Source organism: Dermochelys coriacea, chromosome 1 (assembly GCF_009764565.3).
Source record: "Dermochelys coriacea isolate rDerCor1 chromosome 1, rDerCor1.pri.v4, whole genome shotgun sequence".
In the NCBI taxonomy this organism is placed as follows: Eukaryota; Metazoa; Chordata; order Testudines; family Dermochelyidae; genus Dermochelys; species Dermochelys coriacea.
Window position 1 is genome coordinate 256,973,270 of NC_050068.2, and position 27,913 is coordinate 257,001,182.

Here is a 27,913-nt window from a genome sequence, read left to right on the forward strand (position 1 = left end):
GGAGCTCTGCCCCGCGGCCACGCCCTCGAAGAACAGAAGCCGCTTGCTTTCGTCACGCGTGGGCGGGGCTGCGAGACACACCCAGTCCTGAGCCGGGGGGGGGGGGGAAGGTCACGTGACGGGCACTCGCGCTGTCAGCTGATTCCTGGGCTGTGCCGCGGCGGCGGTGGCGATGGAGTTTCTCCTGGGCAGCCCCTTCAGCTCCCCCGTGGGGCAGCGCATCGGTGAGTCCCTCAGTCCCCCACGCCCCGGCCGCTCGGACTCCGCCGCCAACTCAGCCCCCTCCTCTGGGAAGCAGCGACAGCGCCTGGGTGCTAGTAGGCGCGAGCGGCTGGGCGGGTCCCATAGCCTCAAGGCGGGATTGACACGGTTCCGGCCAATAAGGAGGCGAGGCTCATTTGTTTGACTGGCACCAACGGCCAATAGGGAGCGGGCGGGGAGGCGGGTCCGGGGGGGGCCCCCTTCTAACCAATCCCCGTGCGCGGGGGTCTCGGCATTTTTCTTATTTAAAGGGCCCCGGTGGCGAGAGCCACGTCTCTTGCGAGGGGGGCGGGGCTGGGAGCGGGTGTCTAGTGTCACAGTTCTGTGGGGCCTCCTATTGGCCGAGATGATGGCGACCCTACAGTAACAAACCTGGCGCCTCTCGCTGCTGGGAGGGCGCTAGAAGGAGCCGGGCGCCCTCGCCTCGGTAGGGGTCTGCAGAGGAAGGGAACCGCGGGAACAGCCCATAGGCGCCCGCTGTCGGGAGGGGAGCTGTCGTATCTGCTCCCTGCCCTTGGAGCCGCCCAGCCCCACCGGTGTAATTATTGGGGCGGTGCCCCGGCTAGTTTTGGGGGGAAGGACACATGCTCATGGCAGCTTCACAGCCAGTTCCACAGGGCAAGGGTTGTGCATGCTTCTCTAAGTTTATGGCACTGTAATAACTGTATGTACGTGACCCTGCTGTAGGCTAATTCCTTACTTGGCTCCTCACACCCTCCATCTCCTCGTGGAGTTACCTTTCTCGCCCCGGCCACAAGACCCGTGATCAGTATTGATAGAAATCTGTGGGAAGCTTTGGCAAAATCTGTGGAATTTCTAGCAGGGAAGTCTTGTTTGTATTTGATTATCTGTTTAACTGAGCTCTCTTAGTTAGGGCATCTTCCCTAGCTGAAGAATAGGCTCATTCAGTTATAAACATGTTATGTTTTAGTACTGTATTGATTTCTACTCATTGAGTTAGTTATTAGCTGGCGTTTTTGTAGGATTGGGGCCTTTTCTATAGCACCAGGTATTTCCCCAGTGCTTTACAGATAGGGCAGGGAATGTGTCTTCATCTATCAAGTTTTTAGGAAGACAGGATATCAAAGACATACATCACCTCTAAGAACTTCAGAATAAATAGCGTCCAATCCAAGACCTTGCAAATCTAGGAAGAACAGCGTTCCTCTTAGTCTGTTGGTTGAGTTTAACGAAAGAAAGAGAGAAAACTAATATAAAGATAAGAAACTAAAGATATAACAAGAAATTGGAAAATTGTTTTAGAGAGTGCAAGAAAGGACTGGAGAAACAAAGCGGGGAGGGATACACAGTAAGTTTTTAAAAAGTATTTTACAAAGTTTCCTTTAAAAATATGTATAAAGACTCTGCCTGCTTGTGTGGTGTAATATTTTTTTAATTTTTCAGGGAAATCTTGTGGCCCTGGAAACTAGGCCTGTCCTTGGTTTCTGGTCCTTTCCTTGTTTGCCTGTCAGTTCTACAATGTTTTGTTTCGAGCTTCGTAACCTTCTGCAGATTTTCTTTGACAGCCTGAAGAAGTCAATCACTAATTGAACCGGTGATACTGATGACAGGCTGTTTAAGCACATATTCACCACAGGAATCCCTGTGGCTATGCCATCACCACCAAGCCTCTGTCATGTCGGAGACCTACGTTCCTCTCACCCATGGGGGCCTTCTAGTTCCTTCCACCCTACTTAGCCCTTCCTCTCTCACAGAGCTGAGTCTACAAGGTGTCATAGGAGAAGAGGGAGGGAAGTTTGCGTAGCTGAAGAGGAGAAGAATGGATACCTTTTTCTCCCTTCTCTTCCCTGCCCCTGCCCCCACCCACTAAAACCTTCTCCCTGATACCCATCAAAGTCATCCAGTGGATTTACCGTGACATTCTATTCTATTCGGGTTCTTACGGTGCACTCATCAGTGTGGTATCTGAATGCCTTCCAGTGGTGCTTTAAGCAATGTGACTAACATCTGTCACGTACTTGTTCTCTCATCCTCTCTTCAAGAAGAGAAGCGTATGCAATGGAGTGTCTTGTTTTGGAATTTACACACGCACATGCCGATATTGCTACCTAGCATCAGGCACCAAGACAGGGTACCTTGGTCTTTCATCTTGAAACACTGGCCCCATGTTTATGTTGCTGTAAGTGCTATTCATTCCAACGAGCCCAAAGCACTGTGCAAACTACAGAAATAGAGCACTGCTGAAGTGTGGCATGCTCTGGAGTAGAGGGCAGCAGCCAGGTCCACAGTATGTGGTACAGCAGTGTGGGGGAAGGGGTCACTCCTACAATGATTCCATGTAATCTGTAACAGACAGCAGGCAGATGCATTATCAATTATTTTCTGGAAGAGTATTCTCCAGGACCCCTCTAGAATAAGTGACCCTTGATTCCTGAAGTGAATGGATCCTGCATGTTACATTTGGTCAGGTTTGCCTAAACCCGCCCTTAGATGCTACAGGCCTCCACTTCTTTCCCTCCCTCGTGTCCTGGTTGGAATGGTGGTAACCAGATCATGACCAACTTCTCCTGAGTTCCTGTTTCTGATGTAGTGGGGGTTTCCAGGCAACAAGTCGGCAGCAAAGGGAGGAGGCCAGAATATCTAGGGCTGTTGACGGAGGGGGACATGGCAGAGGAGAGCCTCGTGTCTGCAGTACTTAAGATGTGGGGGAGAGGAGAGCCCAAAGGGGTGAGGGTGTTGTAGCCAGTTATGAAAAAGCCAGCATGGAGAGGGTTATGGTTTTACAAAGGTGATGGGAAAAGAGCTGGCATCTATAAATGGGAACACGTTCTTTCCCTTTGAGCACTGCCTCACAACACTCCTGTGATGTTCTATTATCCTTACTTTACAGACAGGTAGACCTGAGACATAAGACAGTGACTTGCCCTGTGTCATGCAGCAGGAGAATGGCTAAGTTGAGTATAGAACCCATGAGTCTTGAGCTACTATTTCCGGTGGTCTGCAGACTCAGAAGGATAATAGTGCAACAGCTTAAATGACATGGGGAATGAAGCAACTTGGTGTGTCTGGTTTGTAAAGCCTGTAAAACACTTTGCAGTGAAAGAACTGAACACAGTAATAAAAATACTTTACACTTCTGTGGTGCGTTCCATCTGAGGATCTCAATACTTTACAGTATATCCCGTTATTTTTCATTTGGGGAAATTGAGGCTCAGAACCTCAGTGACTTGTTCAGCAGGTCAGTTGCAGGCCAGGAATAGTTTCTCCAGCTCTTAACTCCCAGTCCTGGGATTTAACCACAAGATCAGGCTCTATCATGTTGTTGTATCCTGAAGGCCCTTCCCAACTCAGGAGGCCAGAAATTTCCTTTTAAATTAAGAGCTTTGACCAAGGAAAGAAACCTCCCAATCCACAGAAAAATGCTCAATCTGCCGAGTGTGTGGATTTTCTGCACATGAGGGTTTCTGTGGTCCCTAAGAGCTACAAGAACATCCCTGAGAGGAAAAAAACACAACAGTACAAGGAAGCGCTCCAAGTGTAACAAGGCCCCAGAGACCCTAGGGGAAAGGGCAGGGAATCACCCATACCTCACGCTCCCAGGCCTTAACACCTGGAGTTTAAAGAACATTGCAACACATTGCAGAACAAACAGAGCTTGGTTGTATCAGGGGGTGGGGGAAGCTTGGAGAGAGAGGTCTGCCACTTCCTGTGGGAAGGCATAGAGGAGTGTAGTATTTAAGGAAGATGATAAATAGGAAGAGCTAATTTTAGGGCGGGGGGATGGCAAAGGCCAGGCAGATATGAGGCCCTCCACTGTGATGTACAGAGGTGAATAAAATATAATACACCAGAAACACACACCCTCTAAGCATTGAAAGGAAAGAAGTGAAGCCAATGCAGCATCCCCACCCCACCTAGAGGTTCCTCCATCCCAGCTCCATGGACTTGGGGCTTGCAGTTTCAGCGGGTGAGAGAGGAAAGAATTGGAGAGCAACCGTTCTCTTTAGCATGCCCCCCCTCAGAACCACACAGGTACCTGAAAGCTAATGCTGCTGTGATAAGCATTAACAGTTCTTCAGGGCCTGCACCCCATGGAAGAAACCCAGCGCAGAACAGGTATTTGCAGTACAGCTTAGGAAACCATGCTGCCTGATGGAAGGGGAGCAGGGGAAGAAGTGTAAAGGCCTAGCTGCCCACAGGCTTGGAGCAGCATGTCTCTCTGGATCCTCAGCCTGGACATGGTTTTGAACCGCACTCCCTCCCCTCTCTCTAAAGTGGAAACCCCTCCCTTTGAGGGAAGAATGCAGATAGAGTTGGAATTGTGGAGCCTTTCCTGAGCTTGTATCTCCTCCCATAGGTTTCTTCACAGGAGGGGAGAGCATAGGTCTTGATAGGGAGATTTTGTACAGGATTCTGAGTTGGACAGGAAGCCAGGCTGGAGGGTGCATTGTCTCTGATGTCACTTTCTGCTGGATCTCCATGGTCATGATCCCATGAAATGCTGAGCACCCTCCACTCGAACTGAAGTCAGTGGGAGTTGAGTGTTCAGCCCTTTGCAAAACCTTTTAAAACTAGACTGAACAAAGCACTACAGGGAATGTTGGCAAAAGGCATAAGGATGAGGAGGAGGCTCTGGAGGGGATTATAGACTCTGACTTATTCTGAAAGGCTCCCCAGTAACATAGGTGAGGAGAGGAGTTTCTGGGTGCTGGCTGACTTGTGAGAGGTTCTTCAATCCTGAAGAGAGGGAGGAAGGAGACAGAGGTCTTGGAGGCAGATTGATCTCTTCTGTCTCTAGTTTTTCCAGTACTCTGGCGTGTTTGCCACATGACATGTTGCTGCCACAGGAATGGTTGTATGAGATCACAAATCCAGCACCATGCTCTCACCAGCAGGACTGGGAAGGAAGAGGAGAGAGACTGGCAAATTAATAAAGTCTCTAGGTCAAATTCCCTAGGAATGAGCAGGTGCACCTCCACTGTACTACTTATGCCAGGTCTGGAATTGACTCCCATCTTTAGAACAAAAGTAGCTTTGATAACTTAGTCACAGTAAGCAGGAAAATTGTAAAGAGCAGGCGGAAAAAAAAAAGAGATTCAGTTCTTCGCTCATATATGCCTGGGCATTGGAGCTGCTGTTTGAGGGAAAAGAGCAAATGATTTGGGTTTGAAGCATGCCAGAATTCCCAGCAGCCTGGATTAACCTGATCAGCCCATAGAGCAATATGGTTCCACAAAGTTCAGTGGTTCCTCAACATCTGGAGCTAGATTAACTGCCAAAATTAAATGGCTCTGAAGTTTCTATGGGGCGGACATGCAGTCAGCTTGGAATGTGCTATTGCCAGTCAGATTCCGGCTCTTGGGAATGCCATAGGATATTCTCTGATGACCCCTGCAATTTGGAATTTTGAGTGGCCAATCGTATTTACAAAAAGAAAAGGAGTACTTTTGGCACCTTAGAGACTAACAAATTTATTTGAGCATAAGCTTTCGTGAGCTACAGCTCACTTCATCGAATGCATTCAGTGGAAAATACAGTGGGGAGATTTATATACACAGAGAACATGAAACAATGGGTGTTACCATACAGACTGTAACGAGAGTGATCAGGTAAAGTGAGCTATTACCAACAGGAGAGCGGGGGGGGGAGGACTTTTTGTAGTGATAATCAAGGTGGGCCATTTCCAGCAGTTGACAAGAACGTCTGAGGAACGGCGGGGGGAATAAACATAGGAAATAGTTTTACTTTGAGTAATGACCCATCCACTCCCAGTCTTTATTCAAGCCTAAGTTATTGTATCCAGTTTGCAAATTAATTCCAATTCAGCAGTCTCTCATTGGAGTCTGTTTTTGAAGGGTTTTTTGTTGAAGAATTGCCACTTTTAGGTCTGTAATCGAGTGACCAAAGAGATTGAAGTGTTCTCCGTCTGGTTTCTGAATGTTATAATTTTTGACGTCTGATTTGTGTCCATTTATTCCTTTACGTAGAGACTGTCCAGTTTGGCCAATGTACATGGCAGAGGGACATTGCTGGCACATGATGGCATATATCACATTGGTAGATGTGCAGATGAACAAGCCTCTGATAATGTGGCTGATGTGATTAGGCCCTATGATGGTGTCACCTGAATAGATATGTGGACACAGTTGGCAACGGACTTTGTTGCAAGGATAGGTTCCTGGGTTAGTGGTTCTGTTGTGTGGTGTGTGGTTGCATAAAAATCTCCCTACTGTATTTTCCACTGAATGCATCCTATGAAGTGAGCTGTAGCTCACGAAAGCTTATGCTCAAATAAATTTGTTAGTCTCTAAGGTGCCACAAGTACTCCTTTTCTTTTTGCGGATACATATTAACAAGGCTGCTACTCTGAAACCAATCGTATTCAGGCTCTTGTGCCTCCTGCCTTAGGAATCTATCGCTGTTCTGTGCAGTACTCGGGCTTGCAGGTATCAGATTTCATGAGGTGTAGACAGCTCATGTACTAATTACAGCTCATGAAACAGCGTCCTGCTTTCTGATCCTTCATGTGAGCAATAACAGACTTTGTTTTCCGCCAAAGCTCCAACAAAGCAGTAAAGTCCAGGATTTCCTGTCTCGGAGAAAACTCCGTCGTCTCTTATTGAGCTCAGATAGTCCGTTATTGCATAGGAGCCAGAAGGATTAGAAGGGAAATAACTCCAGCTATCTCAAAGAACAGCCTGGATGTGCAATGCTGAGAACAGGTGTTTTTAAATGGTCCATCATGGGATAATAGAAGTTAGAGACAGAAAAGGCCTGTTAGATTAGCTAGTCCAGCCCATACACTGTTTAGGGTTGTTCCTGGTGCTTTGTTTTTGGATCTGTTTCACAATCATACTCATATCTTTCCATGCACCCAAATTAGGGTTGGCAACTTTCTAATCGCAAAAAAACGAACACCCTTGCCCTGAGGCCCTGCCCCTGTCCCATCCCCCCCCCCCCCCCGCTCACTCCATCCCCCATTCCTTCAGTCACTCGGTCTCCCACACCTAGGGTGACTAGATGTCCCAATTTTATAAGGACAGTCCAGATTTTGGGATCTTTTTCTTATATAGGCTCCTATTGCCCCCCGAACTCCATCCCAATTTTTCACATTTGCTGTCTAGTCACCCTACCCACGCCCTCACTCACTTGCTCATTTTCACTGGGCTGGGGCAGAGGGTTGGGGTGCGGGAGCGGGTGAGGGCTCCAGCTGGGGCTGCGGGTTCCAGTTTGGGGCCAGAAATGAGCGGTTCAGGGTGTGGGAGGGGGCTTTGGGCAGGGGGTTGGGGTGTGGTCTCTGGGCTGGGACCAGGGATGAGGGATTTGGGTGCAGTAGGGGGCTGGGGGTGGAGCCTAGGGGTTCGGAGTGTGGAAGGGGGCTCCAGGCTGAAGCAGGGGGTTGGGGTGTGGGAGGGGGTATGGGCTCTGGGCTGGAGCTGCTGGTTCCGGGGTGGGACCAGAAATGAGGGGTTCAGGGTGCCGGAGGGGGCTCCGGGCTGGGGCACAGGGTTGGAGTGCAGGGGGGTGGGGTGGGCTCCGTGATGGAGTTTGGATGCTGGAGGGGGCTCTGAGCTGTGGCACGGGGTTGGGGTATGGGAGGGGGTACGAGGATTGGGCTCCCGGTGATGCTTACCTCGGGGGGCTCCCCAGAAGTAGCGACATGTCTCTTGCCTCCTAGGTGGAGGGGTCTGGCGGCTTTGCGTGATGCACGCTGCCTCTGCCCGCAGGCGCCGTCTCCACTGCTCCTATTGGCCATGGTTCCTGGCCAATAGGAGCTGCAGAGTCAGCACTCGGGGCGGGGGCAGCGTGCGGAGCCTCCCTGGTCGCCCCTGCTGAGGGACATGTTGCCACTTCCGGGATGCATACGGAACCAGGTAGGGAGCCTGCCAGCCCCGCCAACTGGACTTTTAACTGACTGGAACCGGCGGGTTACCTTTTCAACTGGGCGTTCCAGTTGAAAACTGGATACTTGGCAACCCTAACCCAAAGACTACCCTCTACTTTGATTTTTTTTTTTTTGAACGTGCATTGCATTTTTAGCAGGTGCACCACCTGTCATTGGCCACAGCCAGATAGGATGGCTGAATAAGTGAACCGTTGGTGCATTCTTTTGTGGTCATTTGTGTACATATATGTCACCTATTTGGAATCCTCTCTTTCTGGTGAACAGCCAGCCAGAGGAGTGTATGCAGCTTGTTTGCATTCCTTTCTGAAAAGTAAATACCCTCCCAGACCTTGAAAGGATCTCTTTGCATGGGGGTGATACAGCTCACTGTGTGAAATCAGGCCTAGGAAAGTGGGGGGAGGGTGCCTGCAGAGGCTATTCAAGTTGAGGGACTCTTGCATCCAAAGGAAGCCAGGATGGTTGTGAGCAGCTTTCTTTCCACCCCCACCCTCCAGTTTCTCTTGTTACTGAAGATTGTCCAGCAGCTCCATCCACTGCTGCCTCTTCTCCTGTGCACAAGTGAGGTGGCTCCCTTTCTCCATCCACGTGTGATTGGGTTTTTTGGTGAGGTGGGAGAATGGTGTGCTTGTGTACACGCCCTTTTCAGTAGCGTGTGCATGGTGTTACTTGTGCCCTTCGATGCAGGTGGACTGGTAACAGACAGTGTGGCAGAGTATGCAGCTGTCTTGGATTTTGTGCTGAGGTTTATAATGGGCAGGATGTACCCTCCGGAGTACTGGGGAAGGGGGCAAAGGGGATATCTCAAAGACCAGCATTTTAAAAATTAATTATTGAAGTGGAATGGGTCACCTGATCTGCCCGGAGCCTTCAGGGTACAGCAGTGGGGCAGGAGGAACCAGATGAGCCAGACCTTTCCAGTTCTGCATTAAAGGGAGCAGATTGCTGGGCAATCGCCTAGATTTGTAATCTCTGAGGGATGCATAGCCACATACACAATGAAGGTAGCCATGGGCTGCATTGCAGAGTGTGTTCCCACTCCTGCATTAGTGGCATCATATCCAGAAATGCAGGGATTTTATTTTACTTTTTTATCTAGGAGTAGCTTCAGATAAGCAAAGACCTTCTCTAATCCTACCTCCACTGTCTTGTCCCTGCCCCCTTTCCAATGCCAGCAGGGAGGGATGCGTTGTAAGGGACTACAGTCTTCATCAAGACCATTAGCTGTTGCTCTGATGATAGTAGAATGGTTGGGTCAGAAATGGGGAGGGAAGACAGATCTGCAGAGGGCTGTTTCTGAAGAGGAGGGAGAGAGGCATCCACATGACTCGAAGGGCCCGATATTCCTGAGAGCTCACAATGCTGAGTGTTCAGGACTTTTGAATATCTGGCCTTTAATTAGGTGTCTAAATGGGGCTGAGCTCTTTTGAAAAACCAGGCCCAGCTTGTGGCTGCTGCGCACTCGAAACTCTGTCCCTGAGCTCTTCTGAAACTCTGGCCCCGTGTGATCAGTGAGAAGTTTAGAAGATGGGAAGGGGGGTTGGGAAGGATCCTTTCTGGTCCCTAACACTTTTGTGTGTGTGGCATGCTAATCAGTTGTATTGTGTTTACTTGTCTTCCCATGCCCATCCCTCAATTTCTCTATATATAGAGTCCCAGCTGCCTGTCTGCCTGGGTAGTGCTTATTTTCCTCCTGCAGGCTGGCAGGATTCCTAGCCTATCCAGTCCTCTAACCAGTGGGTGCGGGATGGGACTGAGGCTTGGCTGATTACAGGGTGGAGGCACTGGTAACTCTGAGTAATAGCAGCTTGTTGCTCAGGATTCAGCCATGAATAGCATCATGGCAAATTCAGGAACTCCTAGTTAAAGGAGACACAGTCAGAGTGGGACTGACATTGCCCCAACTTGGTGCTGGAACCCACTTCCCTTCATATTCCTCACATTCTAAAGGGCCAGATGTTTTGGTCTCATGGGAAGAGAAACTTAAAAACTAAGCAGCTTTTTGTTTTTGTAGGGCCTTCCCATCTGAGCCTCTCCCCCTAAGTCTGCACCTAGTGTGAAGCTCAGCAAGGTAGTGAACAAAGTGGATAGGCAATGCTGACTTGGAGCAAAAACATTGCCAACCAGTAAAGCTATTTGCAATAGTGCCACCTACTGGGCAGCAGGCTCCCCTCACTAGGCTGGGTTGGGATTTTACAGGGATATTCTGTCCACATTCCTTTTGGTTAAGATTCCTGGAGGGGCATCGTTTTGGCAGCCTGGCTCCCACCACCATGTGAGAGCAGCCTTTCACTCCTGGGTGTCCGCACTCCTCACAGTTGACTACTGAGCAATAGTCAGAGGCAAACCAGGGCCACTCTTAGCCTTGTCCTGTTTCTCCTTTCCCCAGAGAAAGCTACCGATGGATCCCTGCAGAGCGAGAACTGGGCCCTCAACATGGAGATTTGTGACATCATTAACGAGACGGAAGAAGGGTAAGGGAGCTGGCCCCACTAAGCGGCGTTCATGTACATGCTGCAACCCCAGAGTCTCCTGTGTATGCATCTCCAAAAACACATACAGGCACACACCCTGTACAGTCAGATCTCCTGGCAGCATGGGTTGGTGGGATTAAAAAGCTGGGTCACTGGACACTCCCAGGGCTTTGGTAGAGGGAGTTAGAGGGGCAACCTAGCTAATGTCAGCTGCCAAAGGCCTCATTCATTATGCCCCAGAATTCCAGCATGGGGAGCAGTTTATCAAATGAGCCATCAGATTCCCCACTTACACCCAGTTCAAGCCAGTTCTCATCCTCTCTGATGAAACAAAGTTTGAAATTCTTTTATTCTGTTGTATTCCTTCTTTGGGAAGGAATTTTCCTCCAGGGCAGATTGGAGAGGCCCTGGAGGTTTTTCGCCTTCCTCTGTAGCATGGGGCATGGTTGACTTGAGGGAGGCTTCTCTGCTCCTTGAAGTCTTTGAACCATGATTTAAGGACTTCAATAGCTCAGACATGGGTGAGGTTTTTCATAGGAGTGTGTGGGTGAGATTCTGTGGCTTGCGCTGTGCAGGAGGTCGGACTAGATGATCAGAATGGTCCCTTCTGACCTTAGTATCTATGAATCTATGAATCTATAGCCTGCTGTTTCTCTCCCTGGGAGTTGTGCTCTCAGGTATTTTCATACACAGTAAGTCAGACCTATGCAAGGGGGTGGGAGGTCCAAGGTCCCCTCTCCCTGAGCAGCCCTAAAACAAGACATTCAGAAATCCAGGGAATGCCAGGCATGTTAACTCGGGACCCTATAAATAACCCGCAGTGGGTTTGCTGGTGAGCTCCAAAGGGGCCATTCCCTCTGGCTGCAGAGACGTCAAGAACAGTATGTAACGGGAATGATGCTACATGAAATCCAAAACGGGGGCTTCGCTGCTCCCTCTGTCCCGCCCACAGCAGAGTGGGACTGGAGTGAGAGCTCCTAGGATGGCCCAGTCTCCAGTTACAAAGCTTTTTATTCTCTGAATCACCCATCTTTGCCAGTGCATCTCAGCAGCGACCTGTAGTATTTCTTCTGTTCCAGTCCTGGTGTCCTCACTGCACACACACTCCTAGCTCTCTCCTTGTCCCTCAGGCCTAGCCTTCAGTCCCCTTGCTGGTTCAGCTCTGGGCCCCAGACAGCTCAGCCAATGCACCTCAGTCCTGACCTGCAGCACCCCCTGTTACTGCCATCCCATCCCCCATAAAATGCACTTTATTCAGACCCTTCGGCACCACCTGCTATTACAGCCTTGATCCCAGTCTCAATCAGCTCTGCCAGCGCACGACAGTCCATCGCCCTGTCCTCACGCAGTATTGAGGTGCACTTGTGCCACAGCGCTTTCATCCTGACCAAGAAAGTTTGAAGGGCACCAACTCAGTTACAGCTTGTCTCTCTCGCTCTCTGACATGACACTGCCACTGTGTCTTCCCTGCATTGCAGCTGGAAGTTCATTCCATCGGTGGTGCTTTTACTAAGGTTTCAGGATAACATCTCTGCGTAGAAGTGGAATTTCCCCCTTCTAGCACAGGATTTTGCTCTGTCCCAGCTGGTGAATCCAGGAATGGCGTGTTGCTAGCGCAGCTCCTTTTGTCTGCTCTTTTTCGCGCTCTCTGCCTCGCTCTGCACACGGTGGATTGTCAGTGGTGTCAGCACAGGTGCCCGTGGCTCCAGGAAATGTAACTTGCTAGTGTTAACGACTGCTCCCAAGGCAGAGCCACCATGGGGAGCCAGCTCACTCGTTGCTTTGGGCCACCCCAAAAGCCTGGGGGCAAATCGTTGGCTGATTGCAACCCTCACTGCAAGTCCCTGGAAACTGGCAGTCATATTGTTTTGTGTCTCTTCAGCCAGTGCAGCCCTCTGTGTAATCTTTCTCCAGGCCCAAAGATGCCTTCCGAGCCATAAAGAAGCGGATCGTAGGAAATAAGAACTTCCATGAGGTCATGCTGGCTTTGACAGTGAGTGGTGTGATCCCTTTCTCAGCTCCATGAACCCTGCCATGAGGCTAGGTCCTTGGGTTGCTCTACCATTGGCCCTTGCCATCTCCAGGGGTTACCATAGTACAGCTCAATTGGTCACGGTCAGAACCAAATAAAACAGGGAAGTTGTGGAGTTGTCTGAGGGAGTGGTATTCACAGTCTGGGAGTGGGGACAAGGGGGCTTAGACTAAGGTGTGGGATGGCACTGTAAAGGAAGTCTGGGATGTGGAGTCAAGAGGATGGTGCAGCGGGGATGCTTGCATCTTGGGAGCTGCAGAGTGAGTGGCACCATGTGATTCCTGCTGTCTGAGTAGGGAAGGCCAGGGTTCCTGTAGGAGCCAGGGGTTCCTGTAGGAGCCAGGGCTTCTCACACCCGGGCATGTGGCAAATCTGGCAGGTTTTACTTCAAGTGCGATGAGGGATACCATCATGTGGGGTTTTCCTTTTAGAGCCCTGTATACCAGCTGATCCTGAATTGGCTCAGGTAATTCCCCACCCTTCAGCTAGGAAGCTGAGCTAGCCAGCAGTTATGAGGATCCCACCAGGATGAAGGGTCCCTCCCTCCACCCCCTCCTTCTTCCCGCTTCTCACACTTCTACCGTGTGGACATTCCATCTCTGGACACTTGGAGGATGTATGGTGGAAGCACTAATACCTCTCCTCAAAATGAAAGCCAGGGACTCAATTCCCGCTGGTTGGAGGAGTGAGGCAAACCGGTCGGGATGGAGGGGCCTGTAACTAACGCCCCTGTAACTCCGCAGGTTCTGGAGACGTGCGTTAAAAACTGCGGCCACCGCTTCCACGTTCTCGTGGCCAGCCAAGATTTTGTGGAAAGCGTCCTGGTGAGAATCATCCTCCCCAAGAACAACCCACCCACCATAGTGCATGACAAGGTGCTGACTCTCATACAGGTGAGTGAGGGACGGAAGGAGTCAGCAAGTCTGATTGCCGGTTAGGGCCCCTCTCTCTCCTCCCTCCAAAGCACTTGGCAAGATGCTGGTCAGTAGGGGAGCAAGGAACCAGGGAATCCCACAATAACAACTTCTAGGCCACCGGGCCTCACCCCCACAGCTCTTCCAGTCCCTGGAACTGAGAATGGGATGTGGATCTCCAGCACGGCAGTGCCAAGCACTGATCTCCGGAGCATGGGCCCTGACCTGGCTTATGTTGCCCTTAGGTGCTTGTGTGGAAGGATGCATGCTTTAACTGCTTATGGTATGCACGTCTGCTTCTCTCCCCAGTCCTGGGCAGATGCGTTCCGCAGCTCACCAGACCTGACAGGCGTTGTAGCTGTCTACGAAGACCTGAGGAGGAAAGGCCTGGAGTTCCCCATGACTGACCTCGACATGCTGTCGCCCATCCACACACCGCAGAGGGTAAGTGGGGAGGGGGTCACTGAGGGGAGGGGATATGGCTGCTGCCATATGGGGGCTGTGGGGCTGGGGCATGGGGCTGTGACTGCAGCCAGCCCACAGAGCTCACCTTAGGAGTAAGGCTCTCTGATTTCAGCCTACATGTGGGGCTCTGTGTGGGTGGAAAGGGGCTGTGCCCGGAGCGCAGAAGCCGTGGGAGTGGAGTGGTGAGGGGCACACAGGGGCCATGGAAGATATGGTAAGGAGAAGGAGGCAGAGCTGTTGGAAACAGACAGTGAGTTTGTATAAACATTCCTCTCTGGTGGCTGTGTCTTCTCGCCTGTGAGCTGTCTGATTCCTCTCTCTTGCACTGTGCTTGTTCTTCTCTCTCTCTAGACTGTGTATAGCTCTGACTCTCCGTCTGAACAGAACTCGCCTGCTGGCGACTTCCCTCAGGGAGTAGACTCCATCCTGCACCCTGTCTCCTTGCCGGGGGGGCCAGTTGCCTCCAGCTACGCCCCCATCACACCCACGCTAGAGCAGGTAAGCAGTACACAGGCCCAGTATTGCTGCTGCCGCCACCTCCTCTCGCTGTGAAGCTCTTTGTCGCAACACTGCTGTCCCTGGGCTCCCCCTTCCTCTGGACGGTGCTGCCACTCTAGAACGCCCGAGGGACGCAGTCACGCCCTAGTGCCATGCTGCGATGTCACCAACATGGAGTAGTGACATCCCAAAGGAATCCGCCCAGGATGAGCTTAGAAAGGAGATGGCATCTCCTGATGCACAACCACACAGCTGAGGAGTGGTGCTGGGACACGGAGATTTTAAAGGAACAGGCTCCTGGCTTCCATTTCCTCAACGTCTCATCATGGCAACAGTTTGCTCAGCCAGTGCCTCATTTTCATCTCTCTTTGCCCCACTCCCAGCTGATTTTCCTCCACATGTATGAATGACTCTCCTGGCTGTCAGCTCTGCCCGGGGAGGAAGTGTCCGGAAGCCAGCGATTCCACTCTTTTCCCTGTCCATGCTCCTCCACACTGCCATTGACTCAACATGACATCAGATTGTCACCCCCTTTCCCCTAGAAGGATGGAATTATCCAGCTTCTAGCAGACTTAGTGCCCTTGCAATAATGGGAGGTGAATTAACTGCTCTCCCAATGCTTATTAGCCACTTCTGTCACTCAGCGCAAGCTCACACTCAGACTGAGGTTTATTTTGTTCTCCTGCGCTGTTTGTTTTGCAAGTGAGACTCTCTGAATGGCTGCAAAGGGGGACCTGGGTCACAACAGCAGCTTGTGCCAGCGCATAAAATGCAGGAACTCAGCCTGGAGATTGAGGCCTGGCAGCAGAAGGTATTGGTGGTAGCCTGGGTTCTGTCTCCAGCAAATGGAGCCCCATGAGATGGTAACTAGAGGGCCTAGAAAATTCCCAGCTGGTAGAGCTCCTGAGACAGTAACCAAGGAGTCAGAGTCATGTCTGCAGCAGTAGCAGTTCTTTTAGCCCTTAACCCTGTAGCCTTCCTTAGCCCAGGCTGTGGGCAGTCAGATCCTGATTAGCACTTTCCTCTTGCCTTTGCAGATTGGGAAGCTGCGCAGCGAGCTGGAAGTGGTGAACGGGAATGTGAAGGTGATGTCCGAGATGCTGACAGAACTGGTGCCCGGACAGGCCGAGCCCTCCGACCTTGAACTCCTTCAGGTAAGGAATCTCCTGCAGACATCCAGGGAGGAGAGAGAAATACGGAGAGCTTGGCTACGTGATGGCTCAGTGAACTGAGTGGTGTTCACGCTCTGCAGGGAGAGAAATTGCACTTAGCTGCTAGGGGGCTGGGCATGTTACGGAGAGAATTATTTAGGGTGGGCTCCCACAGAGTATAATGAGGAGTGACAGGATGAAATTTAGAAAGGGGAAAATTTAGTCTGAACTGCAAGGAAAAGCTGTCCGCCAGTGAGAGTTGTTAGGCCACGGAATAGTCTCTCAAGGTGGTTGACTGTCTATTTCTGACTGGGAAATTGGGCATTTCTACTTAACCAGGGGGCCCAGGTTTAGCTTTCCCGAGTTGGGAGACCCAACCAGGCCAGTAACCGTAAGAGCTACTCACGCTAGTATCCATGGGCTTGGCTTTTACCTCCTCGCTGGCAGAGACCCAATAGTCTTCGACTATTAAACCCAGACCCCCCCCCCAAGTGCAGTGAACTCTCAGGCTACCCCTGTGTCCTTGGCCTGACCATTGCGGTTCCTTCTTCTCACCATGGGCAGGAACTGAACCGGACTTGTAAAGCAATGCAGCAGCGCGTGCTGGAGCTGATCCCCCGTATCCTCCACGAACAGCTAACGGAGGAGCTGCTCATTGTCAACGACAACCTCAACAATGTGTTCCTGCGCTATGAACGGTACCCTGAAGCCTCGCACCCCCATCCTTTCCCTCCCTGCCTCTCACACAGCAGCCCAGCTCTTTCCCAAGGAACAAGCCACCGGCTTGGCAGCTCCCATTCTGCCTGATGTACTGTCTCTGTCTTTCCATGAATGTAACTGGCAAGGCCTATCAACCCAGGTCCACCGTCTTCCCTCGACTCAAGAACACGCATGGTTCTCTCCGCTCCAACTCGTGTTGGTTCATCTCTGTCCCTTCGTGATGCTGGCCTTTGTGTAATTATTGATGGGACATAAAGAGATCTCTGCAGCACAGCCCTGAAGGGGCAGATGGGAGGAGGGATCTGCCTTCATGCTGTGTAGGAGGGCTTCAGAGCAGGCCCCCAAGCTGCGAGGCTGCTGAGCAGAACAGAGAGGGTAGATACCCAGACCTCTAGCATGGGCAGAGGCATTGGCCGCTCTGCTACATTCCACCAACCCCTCCTGTAATTCTAGTAGGAGATTTGAATGACTCCTGGGAGGAAGCAAAGGGATTCCCCCCTCTCCCATCGAAAAGGAAAAGCTACTCCTGGGTCACTTGGGGTGGGAATACTTCCAGGGGGGCATTAGACCCTTTCCTGTGCCATCCCCCAGAACACGCCCCCTTTGGATTGCCTCCAGTATCTGTTACCTTGGGTCAGACTCGGACCCCAAACAGTGGTCTCTCCTTCCTCCAGGTGTGAAGGGGCAGGCCGAGCCAGCCATTGGGATGAGGGGTTAAGCCAGAAGGATCAGGGTGAATAATTGCTTGAAATGCTTGGCAGCCATGAAAGCTCTTGCCATAGAAAGTCGTCTCATTTCACCTCTCCCTTGCAGGTTTGAGCGGCTCCGGGCTGGCCAGCCCATTAAGGTAACTCTGAGCTCCCTTCCCATGCAAGGTTCTGGACCTCTTGCAGATAGGAATGTACCAAAGCCTGGTTTGCATCCTCCACGCCCTGCTGTTTTTGGGTTGGGTGGAGGGAGAATCGCTGTGCCTTCCTCACAGGCTGTAAGCATTGCTCTGAAACCCAGCTGGTCTGCTGCACTGGCTTGGCCTGCACTGGCATGTGGGAAAACGTTTCATTCCCAATCCCAAAGTCTTGTCTAGGGCTGGCAGCAATGTGGGTGACCAGCATGGTCTCTCAGCCTGGGGGTTGTGACCCCTAGACTGATGGCAGACAGGTGTTGGAGTAGCAATCACCACCCTCGTCTTGTATTGCTCAGCAATGGGCAGGTCACCGCATGGAAAAGGATCAGAGGCACCAGAATTAGAACTGCTATGGCCTCTGAGCTAGCACCTGACCTGCTGGCATCCAGGAGAGATGGGAGGATGGTGACCTAGGGAGAATTTGCTTTGACACCATTCACAGCCCACTCCTTACAAGGAGCAGGCCCTGTGGCCTAGGTCTCTTGCTGAGGAGGGCCTCCCGCTGAGATGCACATGGTAAGGGGAATGGGCAGGGATCAGTGAGGGCTAAGCCCAGGCTGCAGGAGTAGAAAATAACTCTCCTCTCTCCCCAAAGGTCCCAATTGAGGTGGAAAACAGTTGGATCAACACGGGGCCCAGTGCTCCTCTGATAGACAAGCCACCCGAAGCTGCCAACAGCCTCTCCTCTCAGCTGGCTGAAATAAGTAAGTAACCAAGCAGTGGCCCCTACTGGGTGTGGAGCTCCTCAGGGAAGGGCGCAGGGGCGTCAATTGGCTAATGTTTGTACAGTGCTCTGGGGACAGGAGGCACAAGGGAAATCAGATGCATTGTTTGTAATTATTAGTGTGTGACTCAACCTTTCCTGAAGGGACATCACCCGGGAATCAGTGAGTACGTTGGTGAACCTGGTGCTCTTGATGAGCCCTTGTCTAAACTGCAAATGCATCCACTGAATAGCCGTAGAGATGAATTTTCCCCTGCAGCCACTACCCAGAAGGAGAGGAAGGGGGCCCCGAAGCAGAAGTTGAACATGTTTTAATTAGCATCAAGCTTTCAGACTAGCTCCACAAGCCTCCACGCTCTGTCTCGTGGTGTGTCCCTTGTGCTGTGGATGTATCTTGCTCCCCTCTTGCCCCCACAGATCTGGGCTCCGGCAGCGTCAGTGCGGGGCTGCAGTCCCTAGACAGCTCTGGCAAACTGGAGGAAGAGTTTGACATGTTCGCCTTGACGCGGGGCAGCTCGCTGGCTGAGCAGCGCAAAGAGTGAGTGGTGGCACCTGTTTTCTGCTCCCCTTCGTGTTCTCTGAGCGTGTTTGATTGATTGCAGGGTACAGGGAGGAAAAGGATCACGTGAGTTGGGAGACCTGGGTTCCCAGCTGCTAATCATTCCTGAGAGTCCTGAGGCTGAGGAAGGAGCCAGCGCTTTCCATGTACTATTGTGGGGCAGGGTTTCTGCTCTCATTGCTTTGCTCTTAGCTGTTTCCCCTAAGGCCTTTGTTACTCCCTGCCAGGGGATGGGAGAAGGAAAGTCTGTATGTCACTTGCCTGTTGGTCACAGAGAGGGTGGCTGGGCTGGGCAATAAGGGATGGATATGTAGGACTGGAGTGGTTATGCCTCCTTGGCGCTACCTGAATTTTTGTGTAACACAATACCCCGGGTGGGCTGGCAGCAATGGGGATTGAACTTGGGACCCCTAGATCTCAAACCATGAGCACTTAGTGGGTGGCAGTGTGACCTAGTAGATAAAGTATTGGACTGGGACTCAGGAGGTTTTTATTCCTAGCTCTGCCACTGGCCTGCTGGGTGACCTTGGGTAAGTCAATTCCCTTTCTGTGCCTCAGTTTTCCCCATCTGTAAAAGAGGAGGAGATGATGGCACTGCCCTCCTTTGTCAAGTGCTTTGAGATCTGGTGATGAAAAGCGCTGTGTAAGCACTAGGTACACTATTGCGGCTTCAGCTAAAGAGCCCAGCTTCCGTAGCTCAGGCTCTGCCCATGGACTAGCCACTAGAGAGCCACGCTCTTTGGTTCATCTTGGTTCTGGTGCCTGTGCTTCAAGTTTAAAACCATGAGCTCCCAGACCTTAACCCACAAGAGCGCGTTGTGCTCTCCTCTGTTCCTTACAGCAGACTGAGGGAGTCTTTAGGATTGATCCTTCTCCTGCCCAGTCTGCCTCTCACACTGCTTCTGGGAATTGAAGCTGCAGCAAAATAGCTTACAGCTTTAGCTGATTCATTCTTAGCAGCTTTAGCCAAGTAAGATGGAGTGTATTAACCCCTTGAGTGGAGCTGGTCGATATAGGAGCGTTGCTGATGAGGAGCAGGGCTCTGAATTAGGAATACAAATCACCCCACTAGGTGGGCAATACTCTGTGGAATCTCACCCTGGCCTGCTGTACGGGTTTAGTTCCTTGATCCATCTAGCCTGGTGTCCTGTTTCCAGGGAGTCCAACCATTAAAAATTCTGGTTCGTTTCTGGTTCATGTTCATCGATATTTCCTAACTCTCTGGTTCAGGAGTGGCGGAAGCACCCTAAAAGTGGGAGGCCACAGTGCCCGAACCATGGCCCCGCCTCCATGCCACCCTCAAGGCCCTGCCCCTTCTTCCCAAGGCCCCGCCCTTGCACTGCCTTTTCCCTCCAAGACCCTGCCCCACCTTGTTCCACTCCACCCTCCCTCCCCCATCGCTTGTCCTTACAGCTGATAAAAAGCGGGGGGGGGCATGGCCCCCGCCCCCATTCTGGCACCCCTGCTCCAGTTTGCCTCTGGTTCAGGCACTAACTTAGAATGATGGTTCAGTAACTGGTTCAACCACGCTGAACCTGTTTGAACTGGTTCAAATACGTTCCTGCGGATTAAGGTTACGCACTCCTATGTTGGCGTTGTAACTCCTAGCAAAATAATACAATGATGCATATTTCTTTCACTGTAGAAAAATGATTTTTTTTTAAACAAGTTGTTTGCACACACTAGCACAACATCGTCCAGAACTCTGTCATATTTCACCGCTGAGGTGACAAACTGAATGTCAGCCCAGAAAATGCCCTATCTACACTGCCTTGTGTAGCAAGAACAAGCAGGAGGAGGGAGGAGACAGAGAGGGGAGGGAGGTGTTTTGGGGGTTGTAGTTCCCTTCCATGGGCAGTCCTCTACCTGGGCACAACAGCCAAGAGAACTACCCATCCCAGAACCTCTCTCTCGGCTCATCTCCTGCTATGGCTTCCTGGGAAGTGTAGTCTCTCCCCCCTCTTTAAGAGTGCAGCCAAGACAGACCCTTCCTCAATACCCTTCTCCCCCCAAAATGCTCCCTCATTGTCTGATTATTGAACCTGTTGTTTTGAACCAGTTACCGGGTTTTGGTTTTTTTGCTTTCAATTCCAGTTTGGGCTCAGTGTGACTGAGAGGTTTTCAGGTCAGTTTATTGCGGTTCACTCAAAACACTTCTCTGAACCGGTTTTCGGGTGCGGTTCAACTCCCTGCCTGTTTCTGCTGGTGGCCAGTGCTGACTGGACCAGAGGCCAAACACTGACTGCCTCTTCTGCTAAGCCAGTTCCACCTGCAGAGCTTACCAAGTGGACGGGAAAATGTGCTGTTGTCACAGAAAGCCTGGTTCCCGGGTCTATCCAGGCAACATTTTGGCTTGGTAACTAGCTCTCTCTGCTGCTGCTGGGACACATGTTATTGAGGGGGCTGTGCTTGAATACAGACACCCATGAAAACTCATCTGGGTCCCAGGATGGACGTACCTGGCACAGCACTTAGCACTGAAAGGTTTAATCCCTGTCTCTTGTGCCAAGCAGTGGTTGGGTTATAACCTGAAAGCAACCATGTGAGGATGAGGATGCACAGTCTGTGCACATGATGTGCTGTGGGCAGAGTGCTTTCCATGGGCCATCTGCAGAGAGCTGGGGTGCAACGGAGCTGCATGGACAGAGGCAGGATGGGGAAGGAGCATCGTAGCCAACAGCACCTGATTTTGTAATGAAACCTGACCTCCTGGCGCGTGCTCAGTGCGCTCCCTTCCCCCCACCGTGCTGGACGGCTGTCTAGGGGCTGGGCAGGAATGGAAGTGTATCCTCGCCAGCATAACCCGATCTTTCAGGGACAGGGACTTGTGATCGTTCCAAAAACGAGGCGTCTTCTATTTATTCCTTGCCACCCCCTTCAGCCAGCTCTCGCTGCCCTTGCGCTTGCTCTCCTGCCGGCCAGCCTCTGCACTCGCTGACTCAGGCTTCCTGTGCCACCAGCCCTGCGTCTCCCTCTCTCTGTGCTGAGCTGCTCTCCCGCTGCTGTCGGAACAGGGCGCCTCTGCAGGAGATCTCAGCAGCGGGGCCGGGGCATCCCCCCGGCCCCGTGACTCATGAGTACCTGGGCTCAGCAGTTCTGGAAGCACCTCAAGCCCTTCTTGCCCTTCTTTCTCATCAGCGGCATGGTGGCAGCACTCTACTTCATCCTCAACGCCATCGTCCACAGCGGGCCCTTCACCGACAAGAATTTCTTTGAAAAGTTTGAGCGCAAGTGGCCCAAGCCCCTGCCCTCCAATGAGAGTGGCTAGATGACAGGAGCTCCCCAGCTCACAGGCCTCCAGCACTGGGACGTCATCCAAGGTGGCTTCGTTCTCCTGGAATAGGAGCTAGTCTCCCCGGCCTGCACTGGTCCGATGGGGACTGCAAGCAGCTTGAGAGGGAGCGACGTAGAGGAGGCAGATAGATGGTGTGTGTCTGAAAGAGAGAGAGATCTTGGGTGAGATGTGTTTGTGTGTGGAGAGGTCGTTGTATTTGCACACTCATGGGTGTTAAGGCCAGAAGAGACCATTCTGCTCGTCGGGTCTGACCTCATGCGTTACACAGGCCGTGGAATCTCTGTCGCTATTGGGTTCATGACTGTCAGTGAGGGTATGATGGGTGGGGTTTGTTTGGGGGACGTGTTTACGTGGGGAGGGGTGGGTGAAGTGTGCCATTGTAACCCACTGGTCGGTGTGTATTCTGTTCCCTTCTCTGCCCAGTCCAGAGAGGATGTCAGTCTGTTCCAGATCTCGGGCTGGCTCTTCAACTCCAGCTCCAGCTCTAGCTTCTAGCTCTGGAGGTCCCTGGTTTAATCCTTGTTGTTGGCCAAGATGGTGGCCCAGCCATTGTACAATAATGTCCTAGTACCTTCTTGTGGTACCTCACAATCTTACTGCAGTGTTTGGGTTGGACCTTACTGTTGTGTTTCTAACAAGCCAGGGTCTGCACACATCTGAGATCTCCTAAATCTCTCAGGGAGATCTTCAGGGTCGCAGCAAGCGAGCTGTGGTGTGGTCAGCAGCCCTGAATATTTATATGTATGAATTCCACAAGGCGCTTGCCCCCTTGTGTATTCCTGCTACTTCTATGCATTCACTTTAACCTGCTGCTCTCTTCCAGGGTAAAGTACGAAGATCCCCAAGCAAACAAAGGGCTGGCTGGAGCCCTAGATGCCCGGCAGCAGAGCACAGGAGCGGTAAGTGGCCGTGGGGCTTTCCACCCCCCACCAGCAATGGGCCCATCCTTCCTGGTCGATGGCTGTGCCAGTCAATGAGGTCCATTAGGGCAGAGCCTCCCAATGTATTTCATGCAAACCAATCCTTAACCAGTGTGATGGTGGTAATTTCCAGTCGTTGCTAACCTGGGCCTGGATTGGATTTGATCTCGGAGTGGTGTGAGGCTCCATATCCCCTTCTCCAAGCCCCCAAGCAGGGGTGGACGCCTTCTTTTTCCTGTAGTCTCCCCCTCCCCACCCTCCTGGAGTTCTGGATGGTCAGGGATTGACTTGCTCTGCTCCCATCCTCTCCTCAACCTCCCACCTCGAAAGCAGCCCTCAGTGCAGACTCTCTCTTAAGCAGATGGAACCTAGAGCTTCCATTGATGGAGCCCCACTAACTAACTGGATGATGCAGCAAGGAATGGTGAGGAGGCGTGTAGCCGGTGGAGAGCAAAGAGTGCCGGGGCTGCTGGGCTAGGGTGTGAAACTGGCACAGCGTCTGGGCACACACAGCAGGCAATGGGAGAATGGCTGGGCTATGAGGAGCCTGGCCAAACCCCAGCGTTCCTGAAGGGGACCCTGGTCTGGGCAGGTAGTAGAAACTAAGAGGAAAGAAGCCAGAGGCTGTGCCTCCTCACCTGGTGTAATCATGCCCTAGGAGAAGTCTGTAGGGATTGAACCCAGCACCTCTGGATCCAAAAGCATGAGCATCTATCGCTTGAACGAAAGGGCCGGGTCTGGATAGATGCACAAGTCTGGTGTTCCGTCTCTGTCTGCCTAAGCAAGGGCATCATGATGAGTGCTGGGATTTGAATGGCTGCTGATCTCTGATTCTCATGACTGGGGAGTATGCAGTGCACATTACCCCAGTGTGGCGTGTTGTCCCTCTCTGGTAGCTGGACTGTGTAAATTGGTTTGAGGCTGCTACTGCCTCGAAGCTACTGAGCCTGGTCCTTCAGCTCAAGCAGCAGGGCTTGTGCTTTTAGACCCAGAGGTCTCAGGTTCAGTCCCTGGGGCAGCAATACACTCACAGGACTTCTCCTTTCAAGCTGAGGCTTCAGGCTTCCTAGCAGCGCCCAGCCCAGAGAAACCTCTGGTCTGGGAAGGCCCCACACGCTGTCCAGTTAGCTTGTAAAAATCTCTACTCTCTATGGCCTTGGGGATCCCGCTCAGGACAGATTGAAACCTCCATAATCGCAGCCTGCCCCCCACCAACCATGGTAACTACCTGAGGGCTTCTCTTCCCAGAGGAGGTTCATCTTGACACCGGGGAGGCTGTGGCAGTATCTGTCCAGGGGCAGGGGACTGGTTTGGAGGAACCTGCTCCTGGGAGGAGAGGGATGCCGCTGAGCTTGGCTTTGCTGTTCCTTGTGGAGGGTTCCATGAATTTGGGAGAGAAGGGACAACAGCCTCCAAACGACCACCTCCTATTTCTGCTCGGGGAACCCGCAGCTGCTGCTTCTCTCTTAGCTGGTCCTGGGGCATGCTCTTGGGATAAGGATCTGAGGCTTTGGGCTGGTGTTGGGTGACTAGTTACCCCGGACATAAAAAGGGCCCCTCTCCCCTTCCACAGTGGAATTGGCCAATGGTGAAAGCACATCTGAAAGAGGCGCTTCCATGGGGAAGACAGCAGTCACGTATCTCCACCTTAACTGTAGAGGTTTTTCCTCCTGTATGCATTTCCACAGCTTCTCCTGTGGCATCTCCAGCAACCTTCCCCTGCCCCTTCATTCCACAGCGAGCCACAGTTAGACCTGGGCCTTCCTCCTTGCCAGGCTCATGTCTTCCTCAAATCTGACCCCACAGCGGTGATGTGAAGCCAAATCTGTGGCAGCCCCCTTATCTGCAGTGTGGTGGGCTGTGATGTCACATGCTGTGGAATGGCATCAGATGGGAGATAAAAATCTCATGTTCTTTGGGTCAGAATTGGCAGCGATAACAAGGGGAATCCAGAAAAGTACCGCTGTGGACGTATCTTCCTGTCTGAGCAGGCTGGCTGAGTTTGAGCCAGTGCTGCCCTTCCAGACCGAGCTGTGCTGGAGTGGGGAATGAGCCCTGTAAAGGGGATAGGCCAGTGTCAGTGCCCCGGCACCAGTCTCAAACTTCCAGCTCCCTCAGAAAGGCCCGTGTGCTAGAATATACGTCTGTGGGTAGGGAGAAGGCATAAAATGACACTGTTGGCTGGGAGAGCTGTGGTGGGATTGGTCAGTGCAACAAGGGGCTGGGCTCAGTGAACCTTGTGAGAGGGGGAGAGTTTCTGCCAGGATGGGTTGGAGAAATGTCCTCTCTTTCTCTGCTTCATTCCTCTCTTCCTTCCACTCCAGATCCCGGTCCCCCAGGCCGGCTTCATGGAGGACATCGAGCAGTGGCTCTCCACTGATGTGGTAAATGAGGGCAGAACGGGGTGGTTCCTTTGGCATTTCACTTATTGGTCAGGGCTGGCAATGAACTGTGTCTCCCGTTTGGCCCCAGGAGAGGCTCAAAATTCCCTGGGTGTTGGCGATGACCGTCCAAGGATCTTGCAGTGGCAGTGAGGGACAGGTCGATGTGGGCAGGGGTTTCCCTCATGCTCCCTTCCTCAGAACACACCCCACTGACCTTCCCGTGCTCCTTCATTCCACACTGCCATCCTCCTCCCCACCTCTCCTGATGGCCACTATGCCCAACCACCTCCTAGAGCCTGATCCTGCAACACTGAGGCGCGTGCTTAGCTCGACGTGTGTGTGTCGCCCCGGTGAAGTCAGCCAGGGTCTTGGAGCAGGACCTCCTGACTGAGGGGAGAGGGTGGGTAACAGGACCGGGAAAGGCTGTGCAGCGTGCCCCTGGTGCACTGCTGGGAGGGGGCAGCAGAGAGACAGCAGGGCAACCCAGGTCACCAAGGCTCTCCTGGCTGGGTGGTGAGCAAGGGGATTGGTGGGGTCTTTCATGTGGCGTGGAAGCAGAAGGTGTCTGTCTGGAGCCACAAGGCTGGCAAAAGGCTTCCAGAGAAATCTGATCTGGGTGAAGAGTTTTCTTGCCCTCCAGCCAGCACTGTCAGCTGTTCCTGCTGGGGGTGGGGTAGAGAAACCTCTCCCTTTCCTGTCAGTAGGGGTGAGGATAGCAGTCCCATCTGCCTCGGTGGAGCGGAGTGCTGTGTCCACCTGGGGTGCTCAGGCCTGCTTCCCAACATGTCTTTCTTCTCCTTTCCCAGGGGGAAGAGACGGAAGAGGCAAAGGGCGTCACCAGCGAAGGTAAGAGCCACCGGCCCCTTCTTCCTCCTGAGTCCTTCTCAGAGCCCTCCTCCCCCTCTTCGCACTAACTCTCTCTTCCTGCCCCAGAGTTTGACAAGTTCCTGGAGGAGCGAGCAAAGGTGGCAGACCAACTGCCCGCACTCCCCAGCCCCCGAGCAGGGCCACCTGCCGCCTGCAGTCCGCACCGGAAGCAGGAGAAGGAAGACGACACTATGTTTGCCTTATGAACCCTATGGACTGGTGTGCTGTGGAGCAAGAGGACACGCGCTGTGGTGCTCCATTCCTGCCAGGGGCTGGGAGAGGAAGGGCCCTGCGCCCCCATTGCTCTCCTCTCACTCCTCCCCCGACATACCAATCTTAGGCTGCTTTGGGGTTAAGTTAATTATTGCTGTGTTTTGGGGACATCATGGAGCAGGCCCGTGAAGGGCGCTGGTGAAGCTGCTGGAGATGTTGCCAGACGAGTCTGGGGGCCCTGGGGTATCTTATTGTGATGGGGGCAAGCGGAGGGCTCTCCACACCCTTCCTTCCAGTGAAATCACTGTAACCCCTCCTGAGAACTGGCAGCTGGGCGGTGTCCACATCTGGGGTCTTTCCTGCTCAGCTGCTCCCTTTGGCTGCATCTCCCACATCTAGCTGGGGCGCTCTGTTCTAGGCTGCTCTCCAGAGTGGGTCCCCTCCCTCCCTCCCTGCTGCTCTCAGGGCTGAGCTTTGCCCATCCCCTGCTGCAGTGGGACGTGCAGGGGTGGGGCTATTGCAGCGATGGGGAGAGCACTGACAGCAGGGAGGCCTCTAGTATTCGTTGCCCTGTCGCACAAGCACATATATGCAACACCCCCCTTGTGCCCCCAGAACCCCACCCAGGGGCCATGTGATTTTGTCATCCATAGTTCAGGTACTGAATCTCATCGCTGGAGATGGGGAAGGGGCTGCAAACGGTACCATATCCGAGGGTGGAGGGGTGCATGCAGTCCCACTCTGGAAAGGGGGGCAAAGGGAAAATGTGCCTTCAGCAAACGCTTTGAAGTGAATTGCTTTGATTCTTGGATCTCCTTTAGTCTCCATCCCCCTGCCCCAGACTTAACTCCCCCCGTGACGTCCAGCTAAGCCTCCCCTTGTTCCCGCTGTGGAATGGGAGGGGTGAAAGGAGAGTGTCTCTGAGAGAAAGGGGAGAACATTTTAAACAAACAGTGCATGCTGCCCTATGCAGACATGGCAGGGAAGGAGCCTGCAAAGCCTGGGGCTAATGCTGATTATTCCATGTAACCTTGGAGACTTGCCTTTTGTATCGCACATTAAACAAGCAACGTCCTGACCCCTCTTGGAGAGTGCGTGCTGCCGCCCTTGTGGATAGAGAAACTTGGGTTGCCAAGCTGCTGAAAGCAGAAGTGGGCACCGGCTTGGGGTGGGAGAGGAGTGGGGGCCATGGCTGCTGAGAGTGGGCACCGGCTCGGAATAGGAGGGGAGCGGGCATCCTCTGAACCTTCTTATTGTGATCACCCGGATCAATGCCCTGAACCTGTGGGAAGTGTTGGCAGGAGCTAACCCCTTCTGTCTCCAGCAGGTAGCTGCTGCTGGATCTGCTCTTTGTTCATTTAAAGATTTCCACTAAATAAAAGCTCTGCTGAAGTGGTGGGGATGGGTGTTCCCTCTCCTGCCATCCACTGCAAGCTGCCAGACAACTGGCTCGCTTGGAAGCAGCGTAGGGATGGGGGTTGCTTAAAGGGCAACTGAATAAACTGGACACTTTCCTTTTGCCCCAATCTGTAGGAAAGGGTTAGATCAGTGGAAGGTTTGAACCTGAAAGCCTTTCTCCACTAACCTGGAGCCTCAACTGAACACCTCAGAGACAGAGAGAAAGAGAGTACAAGAGCTGGGAGCAGAGCTGGTATGTGCTTGTATGTA

At 52.4% G+C, this 27,913-nt stretch overlaps 1 protein-coding gene across 12 annotated transcripts; it reads left to right on the forward strand.

Moving 5' to 3' along the window:
- Positions 1-27,323, forward strand: TOM1 (target of myb1 membrane trafficking protein). 12 transcript variants are annotated; one of them, XM_043519980.1, is made up of 16 exons: positions 64-224; positions 10,515-10,599; positions 12,514-12,592; positions 13,375-13,524; positions 13,855-13,989; positions 14,362-14,508; positions 15,546-15,662; positions 16,224-16,357; positions 17,193-17,226; positions 17,879-17,987; positions 18,425-18,545; positions 22,685-22,760; positions 23,140-23,205; positions 25,106-25,165; positions 25,972-26,011; positions 26,099-27,323. In XM_043519980.1, the coding sequence occupies exons 1-16, from the start codon at positions 173-175 to the stop codon at positions 26,236-26,238; spliced, it is 1,545 nt and encodes a 514-aa protein (XP_043375915.1). In that variant the 5' UTR covers positions 64-172; the 3' UTR covers positions 26,239-27,323. The 12 variants fall into 12 exon arrangements, with proteins under 12 accessions (XP_038236676.1, XP_043375915.1, XP_038236666.1 ...); XM_038380738.2 differs by having other exon boundaries at positions 23,143-23,205; XM_043519977.1 differs by lacking the exon at positions 23,140-23,205 and adding an exon at positions 5,021-5,218 and having other exon boundaries at positions 110-224; positions 14,395-14,508.
- The last annotated feature ends 590 nt before the right edge of the window (positions 27,324-27,913 follow it).